Below are 19,156 nucleotides of genomic sequence, written 5' to 3' on the forward strand. Positions count from 1 at the left end.
GGACGGATCAGTTAGAGTTGGAGAAATTAAGGTTGGAACATGAATTTAAAGTAAAGCAGCTGGAAGCAGCTGAGAAGGACAAAGAACGGGCTGAGAGAGAGAAAGAGAAAGAAAGGGCTGAGAGAGAGAAAGAAAGGGAGCAGGCGTTCCAACTAAAGGAGTTAGAGGTGAGACGGGATCATGAGCTCCAGCTAAAGGGGCTGGAAGCAGCTGAGAAGGAGAAAGAAAGAGCCGAGAAGGAGAGGGAGTATGAGGAGAAGGAGAAACAGAGGAAACATGACTTGGAGATGGAGAAGTTAAGGAAAGAGCGAAGAGATTAAGGGTCAGACCGAGAGGAGCGGTTTAATGTTAGTCAGGAGTTAAGGTTAGTACCTCCATTCGAAGAGACGGATGTTGATAGTTATTTCTTGCTTTTCGAAAAGGTGGCAGTAAATCAGAAGTGGCCCAAAGAGCAGTGGGTGGCATCGTTACAAAGTGTGTTAAAAGGGAAGGCACAATGAGGTGTTGTTCATCGAGGAGGGGGAAGCAGAGAATTATGCCAAAGTAAAGGAGGCCATTCTCTGGACTTACGAATTGGTACCTGAAGCATATAGACAAAGGTTCAGAAATTTACGAAAAGGGTGGAATCAGACGTATACCGAGTTTGCCTATGAGAAGGGTGTGCTCTTGGACCGTTGGTGCACCACAGAAACAGTGGGCGAGGATCATGGGCGTCTCAGGGAGTTATTTTTGATTGAGGAATTTAAAGGGTGTGTTCCGGAGGAGATCCGGATGTATTTGAATGAGAAGCCGAATAAGTCCATCTCAGAAATTGCTAGGTTCGCAGATGAATATGCCCTAACCCACAAGACAAAGTTTCCCTCGAATAAAAGTACCCCGAGAGACCGTGGGAACGATCGAGAAAGTCCGCCGGCTGAGGCAGAGGTCCCGCCGGGAGCTAGTGGCAAGGAGGAGGGGGAAAGGCCAGGCGGCCAGAGATTTCCGGGCTTGACCTGTTTTAATTGTGGAAAGGGGGGACATATTGCACCTAGGTGCTTTGCTCCGAGGAAGGAGCTAGAAAAAGGGAAAGCAGCGGTCCCTATCGGGTGTGCAGTGGTAATCAGAAAATCAACAAGAGGGTCCCGGGTAGGCAGAGTGCGAGAGGGGTCTGAGATTTATCTGTCACACGGAACCATGTCTTTGAGGGAGGGGGATCCACCAATTCCCGTAAGGATTTGGAGAGACACGGGGGCGGAGCTATCATTGATTAGCGGTAACATGTTAAAATTCGGACCTCAGACGGGAGAGGTAGCCCTGAGGGGAATAGGAAAATGGATAGAAATGGTGTCCTTACATAAGGTCATTATGGATTGTGAGCTGGTGTATGGATCAGTTGAAATAGGGGTGCCATCAGAATTCCCGAGAACTGACGTGGACGTCCTTCTTGGGAACGATTTAGCAGGGGGTAAGGTTTGGTCAGCCATGATTATGACCCGCCGACCGGTGCGTGTTGAGGCCCCGCCCATAGCGTCCCCGAGCTATACTGCACGCGCGGTCACTCACAGCCTGTCGAAATCGGCAGCTGAGAACGGGAGCAGTTTAAAATTGGCCAGTTTTGATTTGGCCAAGACGTCTTTACCGACCCTGTGCCACGAGGGTTTAGAGGGTGGTAAAACGAGGAGTAGTAAAGTGAAAGGGGGTAAGGGAAAGGAGATAGATCTTCCCTTAGCGAAGAGAAAGGTCCTAGAGGTAGGAAATAAAGATGAGAAACAGATAAAGCTGTTAAAAGGTCCAGAGTTGGACATGGATGATCTGTCTGGTTTGGCAGACCTGGTTGAAGAAGTTGCGAGTTATAAAGGTGTTCCCGATAATGAGTTGAGGGCAGTCCTAGATGAAAAGGGTGCCCTTACCTTGGACAGGTCTGTTTGGTTGGCAGATGAGGTTGTTTCAGCCCGCGGGGTTGAGTTTACTCCGGAAGGGAGTTGCCCAGAGAGTAGCTGGGAGGAGCAAGGGAATTTGGAATTTGAAAAAGGTACGGGTATTGAAAGCCTGGAAGAGGTCAATGTCCCGTTTGTGAGTGTCCAAGACGGGGATGCATGTGGTCCCGAACCTAGTCACGGAGCTCAGAAAAGGTCTGAGGTATCTGATTCAGCTGAACAAGACGGCCATCCTTTTGGGTCAGATAGACTGGGTTCAGTGAAGACAGGGTTAACCCTGGTAATTGTGGGAAGTAAAGGTTCCCCGGTGTTTGTACTCGAAGGGTGTGGTGTGAATCAGCCGAATTTGAAATGCTGTTTGAACAAAGAGGGATCACTTGCAGATCTTAAATTGGAAACTAATAGCATGACGGGTCCTGAAGAGAAAACTGGCAACTTGCTTAAAACTAAAGAACTGGGTGGAAATGAACTAGGTCTGGGACCCGGTGTTGATAACATAACTCCTATGAATGAGGCGGATGGGAGTTTACCCTGCCAAACTACTCGAGTTCCTCCCATAGAAACTCACCGAAAAAAAGGTGACGGTTAATGGGGGCACCATTTTTAAATAGAACAACTGGCTGTACAGGATTTTGACAAAGCATGTGAATAACAAAGACAACCCCCTTGGAACCTGCCTGTTAAGTTGAAATCTGATGCTACCAGCCTTTAGTCAGGTACAAGAGGGGAAAAATATTAAAGGAAGTGCCACTGTAATCGTTACCTGTTTGGATGCTGAATTAAATGTATAACTGTATAGCTCTGTTAGAAAAAAAAACTTGTGTATTGTGTTAGATTCTAAAATCCTGTAAGACTCTGTACGAATCCGTTTTCAACCGCTGGTAAAAAACGTTTTTTTTAGAGGGGAGGTGTTATGATACCAGCCCCCTCCTTCCTGAGAATCGCAAGATCGCTATTAATTCAGGTCTTGGACCCAGGAAATGAGAGACAATGCAACGGATTTGACCATTGTTCTTAGAGACACTTGTGTGAATTGCGACTCTATACTACGTGCCAGCTATCAGGGACATGGACACCCTCGGGCAATGTGGGGTGGGGATTGTATCACCCTACCTTGATTGACATCTACAACTCTGCAAGTCAAGATAAAAAGGGGACTGCAGGAGGCAGTACCCCAGCGACGCACCAGAAGGAGACACCATCGCTCATCGCTCCCGAGAGGACGGGAAGCCGTTCGGGAGCCACGTGTGATTTGGTTCCCCTAGCCTGGGGAACGAGTGGCTGATAACTCCGAAAAGGACTTCGAACTGACAACGGGGAACCCACGTTCCCGATTCAACAATTTGAGTCCAAAAGGCTGGCAAGTTTATTTTCTCTCTCCAACACGTGAGACCCAGCGGTCCCCGAAAGGCTAAAAGCCTGCATGAACTTCAGAGACTTTGATATTTCCATTGGACAATAGTTTTACCCCTAGACAAATGATAGAGCTACTTCTTATGGTTGATTATTACTATACCCACGCTTTAGATTGAGTATTGACAACGTATGTTATCTGAATGTTTGTATTAACCTTACTTTTGTGCCCCTTTATAAATAAAAACGTTTAAAAATAGGACCATCAGATTTCAGCGGACCTCTCTATCTTTGCTGGTAAGTGACCCAGTTATGGGGTTCATAACAACATTGACTGGCTGCATCATGGCCTGGTGTGGTAACACCAATGACCTTGCACAGACAATAATGGATACGGCCCAGTACATCATGGTTAAAGCCCTCCCCACTATTGAGTACATCTACACGGAGCACTGTCACAGGAAAACATCATCCATCATCAGGGGCCCCCACCACCCAGGCCATGCTCTCTTCTCACTGCTACCATTAGGAAGAAGGTACAGGAGACTCAGGCCTCATACCACCAGGTACAGGAATAGTTATTACCCCTCAATCATCAGGCTCTTGAACGGAGGGGATGACTTCACTTGCCCATCACTGAACTGTTCCCACAACCTATGGGCTCACTTTGAAGGATTCTTCATCTCATGTTCTCAATATTGATTCCTTATTTATTTTTTATTATTATCATCATATTTTTCTTTTTTATTTGCACAGTTTGTTGTGTTACGAACCCCATAACTAGGTCACTTACCAGCAAAGATAGAGAGGTCCGTTGAAGTCTGATGATACTATTTTTAGATAGATAGATAGATAGATAGATACTTTATTCATCCCCATGGGGAAATTCAACTTTTTTTCCAAATGTCCCATACACTTGTTGTAGCAAAACTAATTACATACAATACTTAACTCAGTAAAAAATATGATATGCATCTAAATCACTATCTCAAAAAGCATTAATAATAGCTTTTAAAAAGTTCTTAAGTCCTGGCGGTAGAATTGTAAAGCCTAATGGCATTGGGGAGTATTGACCTCTTCATCCTGTCTGAGGAGCATTGCATCGATAGTAACCTGTCACTGAAACTGCTTCTTTGTCTATTTATTAGCAAAAATACACAAAAATAATATCAATGCAAATATATAGATAATATACGTCGTCAATACTAAATCTAAAAGTGCGGGTATAATAATAATCAATAAGAAATAAGCTCTATCGTTGTCTAGGGGATAATGAATTGTCCGATGGAAATATACAGTTCACTGCAGTTCCACAAGTTGCTGTCTTTTGGTTGTCACTGTGTTGCACTTTGTTGGAGAGAGAGAGAGAAAGAAATCGGAATAGAATGGGAACAGTTACCGCTACGGGTTTTCCAACCTTTATGATCTTGACCCATCAGGAGTCTCGTTGTCGTGGCCTTTCACTTGTGGCCTCTCCTTTAGCTAAAGCCGTTCTTCCGTGGTGAGGCCGCCAACCCAGGCAAGGGAAGGACGCACACGAGCCCCCACTGGCTGTCGCTATTAAACGCTGTCACGGGATTTCTAGCATTTCTCCTGGTGCGTCTGAAGGGGTTGTTCCCCAGACCCTCTTTTATCCTTACTAACGGGGTCTCAGATGTCAATCAGGTTGGGATGATGCAATCCCTCAACCAGACCACTCTGGTTGTCCCCTGAGGGGTTTCAATGAATAGTACAGTACTCAATACACAATTCCGTCTCCAAGAGACAACAGCCGTTATCAATGGTTCTGTTTCGCTGAGGCCAGGACACATTCCAAACCTTGTGGATTCTGGACGTCTCTCTCATTTCCTGGGTCTCAGACCCGAATTAATAGCGATCTTGCGATTATTGAAAAGGAGGGGGCGACTTTGTACCCTTCGGCCCCTCAGAGTTGCTGCACATTCATAACACCCCCTTCCTTCTAAGATTTTTACCATCGGTAAAAATTAATACAGGGTCTTACAGGATTTCAGAATCTAACACAATACAAAAGAGTTTTTTTTCACTACAGAGTAATACAGTTATACATTCAATTCAGCATCTAAACAGTTAGCGATTACATTGTCACTTCCTTTAATATCTTAACATCTTGTACCTTAATAAATTCTTGTAGCATCAGACTCCAATTTGATAACCACCTATTTTTATTCCTTTCCTTCAGCAAACAAAAACTAAAGAGTTGTGATCTTAGCTTACGTGTATACTACAAAAGTTCATGCAAATACTAATCTTTATGTTACTTTCAAACCTAACAGTCAATCTTCCATGGGGTTGTCTTTATTAGTTACATGCTTTGTCGAAATCCCTTAAAACCGGATCCTGTTATTTAAAGTGACATCCAGTCAACCCTCTCCCCTTTTCCAGTTAACTCCCACATGGTTAACTTGTATACCAGTGTGGAATAGGCTTTTGCGTGCTCCTTTCATAGGAGTTATTTTATCAACAATGTGTTCCAAACGTAGCCCATTTGCTGAATTTCCACACAATTCTTTATTTTGAAGCAAGTTGTTAATTTTATCTTCAGGACCCTTCATGCTATTAGTTTTCAGTTTAAAATCTGCAAGCGATCCCTCTTTGTCCAAACAGCATTTCAGATTCTGCCTCTTCACAGCACACTCTTGAACAACAATAGCGCGTGGGGCACCTTTACATTCCAAATCAACCTGTAATTGATTCGCAGGCACCGTGTTACCAAGCCATTGTCCCTGTAGCCTGGTTGCTGCTTCTGACTTCAATCTAGACTTTAAATTTTCTTCATTCAATTTAGGAACTACACTTTTCCCTTTCCCTTCAAAAATAATATTCACCTCACCACCTTTTATCTCCTCACTAACTTTTAAAACACCTTCGAACACAAACACCTGGGAACTCTCACTTCCCACTGATACCAAGGTTAACCCTTTCTTCACTGAACCAAGTCCATCTGACCCACAAGGACTGCATTCCTTTTCAACTGAATCAAATCCCTCAGACTTTTTCTGAGTTCCATTACTAGGTTCAGTACCACGTGCATCCACATTTTGAACACACTCAAATGGGACATCTGCCTCTTCCAGGCTTTCAATACCCATACCCTTTTCAAATTTTAAGTTACCCTGATCCTCCCAGTTACTCTCTGGGTAACTCCCTTCCGGAGTAAACTCAACCCCGCGGGCTGAAACAACCTCATCTGCCAACCCAGCAGACTTCTTCAAGGTAATGGCATCCTTTTCATCTAGGACTGCCCTCATTTCATTATCGGGAACACATTTAAAATTTTCAACTTCTTCAAACAGTTCTGCCAAACCAGACAGATCATCCATGTCCAACCCTGGACATTCTAACAGCCTTATCTGTTTCTCATCTTTACTCCGTGCCTCTATAAATTTCCTCCCGGCTAAGGGCAGTTCTACCCCCTCTCCCTTACTCTCTTTCACTTTCCTATTCTCTGTTTTACCACCCTCTAACTCCTCTTGGTACAGGGTCGGTAAAAACGTCTCGGCCAAATCGATACTGGCCTGATTTAAACTGGTCTCTTTCTCAGCTGCCTTTCTCGACATGCTGCGAGTGACCGCGCATGCAGGATAGATCTTGGAGCCTAGGGGCGGGACCTCAACACTTACAGGCTGGCTCATCAGCTCCATGGCCGACCAAACATCACCACCAGCTAAATCATTACCCAGAAGGATGTCTACGTCAGTTCTCGGGAATTCTGATCGCACCCCTATTTCAACTGGTCCAGATACCAGCTCACAATTTATAATGATCCTATGCAAGGGCACCGCTTCTGTCCCTTTTCCTATGCCTCTCAAAGCTACCTCTCCAGTCTCGCGACCAAAGTCTAGTACCGTACTGCGAATCAATGACAGCTCAGCTCCCGTGTCTCTCCAGATCCGCACTGGAACTGGTGTGTCTCCCTCTTTCACAGACACAGTTCCTTCTGAAATACATTTCACAGGCCCCTCTCGTATTCTGTCTACCTGGGGCTTTCTCATTGATTTACTGATCACTACAATACATCCTGTAGGGACTGCTGCTCTCCCTTTTCCTATCTCCTTCCTTGGAGCAAGACACTTAGATGCAATATGACCCACCTTTCCACAATTAAAACAGGTTATGCCAGGACCTCTCCTGCCGTCTTGCCTTTCCTCCTCCTTAATTTTACCGCTAGCTCCCGGCTGAATCTCTGCCTCAGCCGGCGGCTTTCTCTACCGTTCCCACGGTCTCTCTGGTAACTTTTATTTGAGGAAAACTTTGTCTTGTGGGTTAGGGCATATTCATCTGCGAACCTAACAAATTCGGATATGGACTTATTTGGCTTCTCATTCAAATACATCCGGATATCATCCGAAACACAACCTTTAAATTCCTCAATCAGAATTAACTTCCTGAGATGCCAAAAATCTTCTTCCACCATTTCTGCTGCACACCAGTGATCCAAGAGCACACCCTTCTCATAGGCAAACTCGGTATACGTCTGATTCCACCCTTTCTTTAAATTTCTGAACCTTTGTCTATACGCTTCAGGTACCAATTCATAGGTCTGAAGAATGGCCTCCTTTACTTTCTCATAATTCTCCGCCTCTTCCTCCTCCATGGACAATGCTACATATGCCCATTGCGCCTTCCCTTTTAACACACTTTGTAACAACGCCACCCACTGATCTTTGGGCCACTTCTGACTCACTTTGCTTGTTGGCTCTTTCTTTTTCCTTTTCGGCTGCTTCCAGCTGTTTTAACTTAATTTCATGTTCCAACCTTAATTTCTCCAACTTTAGCTGAGCCATTCCACTAGCTGGTACCTTTTCAGGGATATTTTCCAATACCTCAGCCGAAAACACATTCTTCACAATATAATACTGAGTTATGGCCCTCCGCACCTCCTGCTTTTTTATCGACAACCTCACCTCTGCGAGATTTAGTCCTTTCACAATATTTATCAAGTCTGACTTTGTGGCAGCCTCTAGCGCCTCCAGAGTTGGGTTTTCTATAAATTCATCTTGTCCATCTTTGCTGGTTTCCCGTCTGGTTACCCACACAACCAGACCCATGTTTGGACTTAAAAGCCCGATTCACTGGCCCTCCAATTTGGTATCAAATCTCGAGACGAGGCCCCACGTTGTTACGAATCCCGTAACTGGGTCACTTACCAGCAAAGATAGAGAGGTCCGTTGAAGTCTGATGATACTATTTTTAACAGTATTTATTAGTAAAAATAATATCAATGCAAATATACCGATAATATACGTCATCAATACTAAATCTAAAGGTGCGGGTATAATAATAATAAGAAATAAGCTCTAGCGTTGTCTAGGGGATAATGAATTGTCCGATGGAAATATACAGTTCACTGCAGTTCCACAAGCTGCCGTCTTTTGGTTGTCGCTGTGTTGCACTTTGTTGGAGAGAGAGAGAGAAATAGGAATAGAATGGGAACATATGGGTTTTCCAACCTTTATGATTTTGATCCGTCAGGAGTCTCATTGTCGTGGCCGTTCACTTGTGGCCTCTCCTTTAGCTAAGCCGTTCTTCCGTGGTGAGGCCGCCAACCCAGGCAAGGGAGGACGCACACGAGCCCCCACTGGCTGTCGCTATTAAATGCTGTCATGGGATTTCTAGCGTTTCTCCTGGTGCGTCTGAAGGGGTTGTTCCCCAGACCCTCTTTTATCCTTACTCACGGGGTCTCAGATGTCAATCAGGTTGGGATGATGCAATCCCTCAACCAGACCACTCTGGTTGTCCCCTGAGGGGTTTCAATGAATAGTACAGTACTCAATACACAATTCCGTCTCCAAGAGACAATAGCCGTTATCAATGGTTCTGTTTCGCTGAGGCCAGGACACATTCCAAATCTTGTGGATTCTGGACGTCTCTCTCTCATTTCCTGGGTCTCAGACCCGAATTAATAGTGATCTTGCGATTCTCGAAAAGGAGGGGGCGACTTTGTAACCTTCGGCCCCTCAGAGTTGCTGCACATTCATAACAGTTGCCTTTTTTAGACTGGTTGTTTGTCCATCCTGTTGGGCGCAGTCTTTTATTGATTCTATTCTGTTTCTCTGATCTCCTGTGTATGCCTGCAAGAAAATCAAATGCGGTGTTGTATAGGGTGAGATTTGAGTACTTTGCTTTGAACCTTGAACTCTATCTAGGTCTTTCAGTATTTGAAATCTCCATATGGGAAGCAGATTAACGGGCTGTATTGTGGGACTTGGCTCATCTATTGTCATTCAACAAGGACTACTCTCCAGAAGTTATTTGTTCTTCCTTGCCCGTGACCAAGAACATTAGACCATATGTTCTCTGATATACTTAATATCCAGGTGTTCCACTTTCCTCCCACATTCTAAAACACTTCCAGGTTCAGGTTAGTAACTTGTGGGACGTTGTGAAGCAGGGTGACAACTGCAGGCTGCGCAGCATAACGCTCAACGATTTGATTTGTCGCAAGTGATGCATTTCACTGTATGTTTCGATGTACATGTGACAAATAATGTTTATCTATTGTTAGTTTCAACTATATAAGAAACATACATTAGCAATTTAAAAATCATGCACCACCACTGAAATAAATTTTGTTTTCCAGTGTGTAATGCCTCTATTAGTTTCCACCAATTTAACAAACAACATGGATACTGGTCTGCTGGTGAAGCGGGCAGATGACTACGCCCGAGAAGCATTGAACACTGTTGGAATAACAGAGCAGACAAGAGGATGCATTTCCCATGCACTTCAGGTAAGTGGTCAAAGAGTGTGGTGGAATGCTGCACCATTACTATGATTTGGGGTCAAGCTGAACATGGCAAATGAACTATCCTCTGTATTAACTGGAATAATTGTTAAGGTGCTCGGTGACCACCCTGACAACACCTCGCCCCCAGTTGAGTGTGCAAACTCTATGTGGGGAATGAACACAACACACATCTTTTCAGCCTACGTTTGGACACTTCATGTGAAAGGTGAACACCCAGTGAATAAAGGATTATACTTGGGTCACGTAAACTGTAGTCACATGTACTTCACTGTAATACACACAAAAAGCTGGAGGAACGCAGAAGGCCAGGCAGAGTCCCTTCTCGGCCTGAAACATCGTCTGTTTACTCTTTTCCATAGATGCCACCTGGCCTGCTGAGTTCCTCCAGCATTTTGTGTGTGTTGCTTGGATTTCTAACTTCTAAACTGCATTATAGGTTTATTGAGGATAGAGCAACTAATAAGGCAAGTTCCATACTACGAATGCCTTGAGAAAGGGCAATTGAATGTCAAAAATGATGTGTTTTTATGTTCTATTGATTTCACTAAAGCATTCGACAAAGTGCAACATGAAAAATTATTTTAAATTCTTGCTAAACTAAACATTGACGGAAGGGACCAACAACTGCTTCAAAATTTATATTGGAATGAAACGGCAGCGGTAAAAATGGATGATAATACAAGTATTTGGACTAAAATTCCAAGAGGAGTTAGACAGGGATGCGTTGCCTCATCGGAATTATTTAATATGTATTGTGAAATGATTCTTAGAGAAATAGAAGACCTAGATGGGATAAAAATTGGAGGTGTTAACATTAATAATGTAAGATATGCAGACGATACCACCCTAATAGCAAGGCTGTAGAAGACCTATAAATCCTCCTAGACAAAGTAGTACAAACAAGTGCAGATTTTAGTCTGACCATCAACTGTAAAAAATACAAAATGTATGGTAACATCAAAACAGCAGGGTACGCCCAACTACCAATTGTACATCGGTAACCAAGGGATTGAACAAAAGACCAGCTTTAATTACTTTGGTAGCTTTATATCACAAGATGCTAGAAGTAGAAATAAAAAGAAGAATTGCCATTGACGAAACCAGCTTCTAAAAAATGATACCCATTTTAACCGATAGACATATTTCTATGACAACAAGGCTCAGGCTACTAAAATGTTACATCTGGTCAATCTTGCTGTATGCTTCCGAAACATGGACTATAACACCAGAACAAAGAAACTTGGAAGCAACAGAAATGTGGTTTCTTAGAAGAATGCTGAAAATATCATATAGAGATAGGGTAACTAATGAGACAGTACTCCCAACGTGCCCATACAGAAAGATCTTTAATGAGAACATTAAATGAGAGGAAACTTAATTTCCTGGGCCAAGTCATAAGAAAGGGAGAAATAGAATGCCTTACAGTACAAGGTCGTATGCCTGGGAAACGTGGAAGAGGAAGGCAAAGAAGAAAATATACGGACAGTGTGAGAGAACTAACAGACCTAAATGTGCGAGATATGATTGACGCTACAAGGGATCGTTCGATGTGGAGAACCAGGGTCGCCCAAGCGTGTAACGCGCAAGGCACATGAAGAAGAAGAAGAAGCTTGGATTTCCAGCATTTGCAGATTTTCTCTTGTTTGTGGTTATACTTCACTGTGCTGAGATTCATATTTACATTCACTTATTTATCACATATAACGGAACATTCAGTGAAATGTGTCGGTTGTGTTAGCACCGAACGTGTCACCAGACATTCCAGTGCCAGCACAGCATACCCACAATGTTCTGCAGAACACCACAAGCAACAACAATAACATCAACAGAACAAGTCCCCTTCCTCCCTCCCAGCCACCCATGTGCAGACACAATTCACCATGGTACTGTGCACAATGAGTATAGGAAGCTGAGGAAGAGGCTTAGAGCAGGACCCTCAAGGTAGTAATCTGTGGTTTACTCCCAGTACCACGTGCTAGTTAGGGCAGGAATAGGATGATAGTACAGATGAATGAGTGGCTGAGGGAATAGGGAAGATCCTGAGATGCAGGATTTATGAACATTTGGAGAGGCATAATATGATTAGGAATAGTCAGCATGGCTTTGTCAAAGGCAGGTTGTGCCTTACAAGCCTGATTGAATTTTTTGAGGATGTGACTAAACACACTGATGAAGGTAGAATAGCAGATGTAGTGTATATGGATTTCAGCATGGTACCCCATGCAAGACTTATTGAGAAAGTAAGGAGGCATGGAATCCAAGGGGACTTTGCATTCTGTATCCAGAATTGGCTTGACCACAGAAGGCAAAGAGTGGTTGTAGTCCGGTCATATTCTGCATGGAGGTCGGTGACCAGTGGTGTGCTTCAGGGATCTGTTCTGGGACCTCTTCTCTTCATGATTTTTATAAATGACCTGGATGAGGAAGTGGAGGGATGGGTTAGTAAATTTGCCGATGACACAAAGGTTGGGGGTGTTGTGGATAGTGTGAAGGACTATCAGCGTTTACAATGGGACATCAATAGGATGCAAAACTGATGGCATAATATAGTATTAATGGTAAGGCTCCTGGCAATGTAGAGGATCAGAAGGATCTTGGGATCTGAGTCCATAGGAAACACAAAGCTGCTACGCAGGTTGACTGTGTGTTTAAGAACGTATACAGTGAATTGGCCTTCATCAACCCTGGGATGGAGTTTAAGAGCTCAGAGGTAATGTTACAGCTATATATGACCCTGGTCAGACCCCACTTGGAGTACTGTGCTCAGTTCTGGTCACCTCACTACAGGAAGAATGTGGAAACTATAGAAAAGGTGTAGAGGAGATTTACAAGGATGTTGCCTCGATTGGGGAGCATGCCTTATGAGAATAGGTTGAGTGAACTCAACGGAGAATGAGAGGTGACTTGATAGAGGTGTATAAGATGATGAGAGGCATGTGGATAGTCAGAGGCATTTCCCCAGGGCTGAAGTGGCTAACACGAGAGGGCACAGTTTTAAGGTGCTTGGAAGTAGGTACAAAGGAGATGTCAGGGGTAAGTTCATTACGCAGAGAGTGGTGAGTGTGTGGAAAGGGCTTGCAGCAATGGCAGTGGATGTGGATACGATAGGGTATTTTAAGAGACTCTTGGATAGGTATATGGAGCTTAGAAAAATAGAGGGCTATGGGTAACTGTAGGTAATTTTTAAAGTAAATACATGTTTGGCACAGCATTGTGGGATGAAGGGCCTGTATTGTGCTGTGGGTTGTTTTATGTTTCTATGTCTCTATGTTATTATTCATGTGCATATTGAAATGTCTTTTAAAAGCTGCTAATGTATTTGCCTCTACCACCATACCAGGAAGCACATTGTAGGCATCAACCACCCTTTGAGTTTAAAAAAACTTACCCCTTACATCCTCTTTGAACCTATTCCCCTCACCTTTAATATTCAATAGGTTTCAATGAGATCCCTCTCATTCTTCTAAACTCCACCAAGTACAGTCCCAGAGCCATCAAACACTCCTCATGTTAACCCTCTCATTCCTGGGATCATTCTCATGAATTTCTCTGGCCTTTTCCAATGCCAGCACATCCTTTCTTGGATAAAGAGATCAAGAGGGCACTCCGAGTGCACTCTGACCAATGCCTTATAAAGCCTCAGCATTACATTCTAGTCCTCCCAAAATTGCATTTGTCTTCCTTAAAAGTGACTAGACATTTCAAAATTCTATCTAGCCCTGAAACTATTTTGTAGGTTTCAGTGAAATTACCTCCTCATCCTTCTGAATTCTCATTGACTGTATTACACTTCAACTTTGCAAAGAAACTGCAGAACTATAAGACCAAATGTTAATAAAACTTCACAAAATAGTTAAGTATACAAACATAAGCAAGTTTAAAGAAAGCTAAAGCCACAGGCAAGAGCACATTAAGAACAACAGTCTGTGTTGTTTGGCCGAGAAGATTTGCTGCTGGTCAGAGTAATGCACTCGGGGGCATTTTATGATGTACAGGAGTGGAGCCCAGTATGGTCTTCTGTTGTAGCCCATCCACTCCATTCTATATTGCACCATTCTATATAAACTCTAGACAATGGAAATTCCAGGAGATCAGCAGTTTCTGAGATACCCAATCACTCTGTCCAATCATTCCACAGTCAAAGTCGCTTAGACCAATATTTCCATGTTTGGTCTGAACAACAGCTGAACCTCTTGACTATGTTTACGTGCTTTTAAGCACTGAATTGCTGCCACATGAGTGGCTGATCAGTTATTTCTATTAACAAGCAGGTGTACAGGTGTACCTAATAAAGTAGCCATTGAGAGTACATGCAATAGTTAAAATGAATTAGGTGCTGAATTATTTTGACAAAACTTTTTCTCCCATCTGTTTCTCCAGCATTGGTTAATTGAAACGTTGTTTCCGGATTGTTACCGACTCTCCCAGTTTGGATTAAACACTATGAAGAAATTGACTGAGAGAAGAAAGAAATGGGTGGAGGAGGAGAAGAAGAAGAAGAGCAAAATAAATTAGTTGCAATACAATGGTTAGAGGGGATACCTTTAATATTTGTCTGATGTTATATTATTGGCTGGTTCTTTTGACATCTGGTGTTAATTCAAGAAGATACATTATCCATGTAGTTTAAAAAGTGACACCAAGATTAAAAAAAAATAAACCATGACCTGATTGAAAGAGCAGGAGGGTATTGTCTCCCACATGATCACTGACCTTATTAGCTCTGGGGATCTCCTATGCACTGCCACCAACCTCACAGTTCCCGTACCCCACACCTCCTGTTTCTACCTCTTACCTAAGATCCACAAATCACTTGTCCAGTAGACCCATATTTTCAGTTTGTTCCTGCCCCACTGATCTCATATCTGCATACCACAACTCTGTCTTATCTCCCATAGTTTAGTCCCTTCCTACCTACATCCGTAACACTTCACACACTCTGGATTCTTTCAGTGATTTCAAATTCCCTGGCCTCTATCATATTATTTTCACTATGGATATCCAGTTCCTAAACACTTCCATCCCCCACCAAGAAGTCCTCAAAGTAATTAATTTCTTTCTGGATACCAGACCCAACCAGTTACCCTCCACACCACTCTCCTCTGTCTAGTGAATCTTGTCCTCACTCTTAATAATTTCTCTTTTTGCTCCTCCCACTTCCTTCAAATGAAAGGGGTAGCCATGGGCTTCTGCTTGGTACTGCCGGACGGCTGTTATAACACGCAGTTGGTGTGAACAACATGAGAGTTAAATTGTAAAGTGAGCTTTTTTGACTAGTTCCCCTAACTGATTTGATTGAGTCTATCTTTAAAAATATTAATGTCAGAAATACTGCACAGGTCTGGTGGCAGAAGATTCCACTCTCTTGTTGATCCTGGGTAGAGGGAGTATCGGTAGCAAATCTTGCTGAATGAAGGGGTTTCTGGTATGTAAGGTCCAGTTTGCTGTCAAGTTGAACTGACCCTGTGACGAATTTGGATGTTTGATGGAGTGATGTTGTGAACTTCTCTGAAAATGGAGATTAACCGTAGCTTAGTACATCAGTTTTCAAGTGGTTCCCATTGAAGGTTAGAGAGTATGTTGGTGACACTGGATTTCCTGCTGTAATTGTTTAGCACAAAACGAGCAGCACGGCATTGGATTTTTTCGATGGACTTCATACTGTTAGCTTGATGGGGATCCCTTATGGCCATACAATACTCAAGCTTTGGACAGACGAGTGTCTTGTATGCCACAATCTTGATGGATTTACTACACGAGTGGAGGTTTCTTCACAGGATACCCAGCATTTTGTTTGCCTTGGTTGTAATCTGATGTAGCATGCCCAGTTAAGATCCTTGTTAATTTCAACACCAAGATATGGGTGGTGGGTGACTGGTTCAAGAATCTTTCCTTTCATGTTATGTGTCGTGTTGATTGATTTAACTTTGTGACTGACATGCATAGCATAATTGTAACCCCCGGTAAGCTCACTCAACTCGCTTCCATCTAGGGGGAGCAGCCTTTGGCCCCGCCAAACTGGGTAATCAGCTTGTGTAGATGCTGTATGATGTCCCCGCCACGTCAAATAACAGACAGTACACCACATGTGATTAAATGAATTCACTTTATAGAGATACAATATAAAAGGAAAGGTAAAAGGCGTCAAACTTATCAAAGTCCAAACCACTTTGTGCACAACCGTTGGAGCTCAATTAACAAAGTCTTCTGGCTACCATTCGATCCCCTCAGACCTCCTCGACTCATAACTCAGGACCACCTGAAGTGATCAACCAAGCACCCCTGGCACGCCTGTCTTCGTCTCCTCCCCTCGCCGAAAACCCTGGCCTCGGACCCCCGCTCGGGGTCCGTTCCATCACCCAGCTTACAGCATCGCGTCCTCTCTTTCTCACCCCCTCGCGCTGACTCCCCAAAAGCCCACCAACAATAACTTACAGACCCAGAAGAGAAAATAACATCTATCCCAATTGGTCAACAAAGGAATACAATACCCATTATCAGTAATTTTAACCCAAACAAGCTGCAAGGGAAAGCACTCTCTCTCCAGTTATCATAACAAAGAAGCATTCTTACTTTTAACAATACAAAGAAGCCATTTTGATTAACATACGCAGTAACATAAAGAAGAAGTCCCTTACACTCTTCCCCCACCAACAAAAGTCATGTCCTCATGACTGCTAAATAACTCGCCAACCCTTCCTGCAGAAACAAGAACCCAATCCAGGTACAAACAGTGACACTGCTCCCGAAACAGTAGACCTCACGCCCTGTTCCTCAGGCGCTACATAGGACCTCTTGGAAGTTAGATATTCCTTAGCTAGTGATTGGACAAAATCACTAACAAGTTCTGCAATTCCATTAAAATCTGCTTTCCTGCACAAAAATATTTTCCTTTGGGGGGGGGGGGTTAATTAATTTCACAGTAAGCTTTGCATTCACAACAACATCATGATCGCTAATCCCTGCAGTGACATGGTGATTTACAACTAAAGCTGGATTTGACACAAAGCATAAGTCCAGTATGTTACTTCCTCTAGTAGAATGTCTAACTATTTGTGTCAAATTAAAATCAGCTACAATATCAAGCATTAGTTTACTGACTGCTACATAACTGCCCCCTTGGCGGAAAATACTGCTGTCCCACTGGCACTCACATGGGTCCCAGCTATGCTTGCCTTTTTGTCGGCTGTGTGAAACTGTCTATATTCCAAGCCTACACTGATCTCCATCTCCCACTTTTCCTACGCTACATTGACAACTGCATTGGTGCTACTCATTGCTTCATCAACTTTGCCTCCAACTTCCATCCAGCCCTCAAATTTACCTCAAATTTACCTGGTCCATTTCTGACACCTACCTCCCCTTTCTCGAACTCACTGTCTCTGTCTCAAGAGACATCTTATCTACTCATGTTTATTATAAACCCACAGACTTTCACAGCTACCTGGATATTACCTCTTCCCACATTACTTGTAAAAACGCCACCCCTTTCTCTCATTTCCATTGTCTCCGCTGCATCTGCTCTCAGGATGAGGCTTTACATTCAAGAATGAAAGAGTGTGGTACCAATGACATGGGTAGAATGAATGAAAAGTTTCTGCATAGGCAGTTCAGGGAGTCAGGTGCTAAGTTAAAGGGCAGGACCTCCAGGGTTGTGATCTCAGGATTGCTACCCATGCCACATGCTAGTGAAACCACAACTACAGTTTAATACATGGCAAAGGAGAGGATGTAGGAGAGAGGACGTAAGATGTTTGGATCATTGGGCTCTCTTCCAGGGAAGGTGGGACCTTTTCGGAAGGAACAGTTTGCACCTGAACTGGAGGGGGACTGATAATCTAGCAGGAAAGTTTGTTAATGCAGCACAGAGGAAAGTTAGATAATAGAGCTGAAGATAAGGTAGCTGGTTTACAAACAGAGGCAATGTGTAGTGAGGAGAGGCTGTTGATAGGGAAAAATTTCAGTCAGCAGGATGAGTTGCAATGTAAAAGGCAGACAAAATTGTAAAGGGCGAAGAGAAGCATTGAGAAGTATTAAAGATGAGCAAAGAAGAGTACCTTGAAACTAGATCAAGAGCACTGAGATAGAAAAGGCACATCACAGGAACTAGACCTGATCTGTGTCTGTCCTTAAATTGTCATTTTGGACTGGCGCCTACTTGACATTAAATAGAAGATCAGGAATCCCCGATATTCATTCATTTTCTTTACTCTTGTTACTGAGTGACGGAAGTCTCATGACAAACATTCCCTCCTCTTTGTTAGGAAAGGGGTCAGATAAAATAATAGACTATAGACAATAGGTGCAGGAGTAGTCTATTCGGCCCTTCAAGCCAGCAATGCCAATCAATGTGACCATGGCTGATCATCCACAATCACTACCCTGTTTCTGCCTTCTCCCCATATCCCTTGACTCCTCTATCTTTAAGAGCTCCATCTAATTCTTTCTTGAAAGCATCCAGAGAATTGGTCTCCACTGCCTTCTGAGGCAGAGTATTCCATAGATCCACAACTCTCTGGGTGAAAAAGTTTTTGCTGAACTCCGTTCTAAATGGCCTACTCCTTATTCTTAAACTGTGGCCTCTGGTTTTGGACTCCCCCAACATCGGGAACATGTTTCCTGCCTCTAGCGTGTCCAATCCCTTAATAATCTTACGCTTCAATCAGATCCCCTCTCATCCTTCTAAATTCCAGTGTATATAAGCCCAGTTGCTCTAATCTTTCAACATATGACAGTCCTGCCATCCCAGGAATTAACCTTATGAACCTACGCTGCACTCCCTCAGTAGCAAGAATGCCTTCCTCAAATTTGGAGACCAAAACTGAACACAATACTCCAGGTGTGTTCTCACCAGGGCCCTGTACAACTGCAGAAGGACTTCTTTGCTCCTATACTCAACTCCCCTTGTTATGAAGGCCAACATTCCATTAGCTTTCTTCATTGCCTGCTGTACCTGCATGCTTACTTTCAGTGACTGATGTACAAGAACACCTAGATCTCGTTGTACTTCCCCTTTTCCTAACTTGACACCATTCAGATAGTAATCTGTCTTCCTGTTTTTGTCACCAAAGTGGATAACCTCACATTTATCCACGTTAAACTACATCTGCCCACTCAC

The 19,156-nt window shown here is 43.4% G+C and overlaps 1 protein-coding gene across 3 annotated transcripts in view; it reads left to right on the forward strand.

The window, feature by feature from the left end:
• The window catches only part of LOC140729344 (very-long-chain 3-oxoacyl-CoA reductase-B-like), a 61,271-nt gene that overhangs the window by 38,578 nt on the left and 3,537 nt on the right, over positions 1–19,156 (forward strand). For 2 of the 3 annotated variants that reach the window (XM_073048987.1, XM_073048990.1), the window contains exons 10-11: positions 9,871–10,020; positions 14,419–14,718. In XM_073048987.1, the coding sequence (XP_072905088.1) occupies positions 9,871–10,020; positions 14,419–14,553 (285 nt within the window). In that variant the 3' untranslated portion in view covers positions 14,554–14,718. Of the gene's footprint in view, positions 1–9,870; positions 10,021–14,418; positions 14,719–19,156 lie in introns of those variants that run through there. The other variant, XM_073048988.1, reaches the window with a different exon arrangement.

The sequence above is a fragment of the Hemitrygon akajei genome, chromosome 6 (assembly GCF_048418815.1).
Source record: "Hemitrygon akajei chromosome 6, sHemAka1.3, whole genome shotgun sequence".
Lineage (NCBI taxonomy): Eukaryota > Metazoa > Chordata > Chondrichthyes > Myliobatiformes > Dasyatidae > Hemitrygon > Hemitrygon akajei.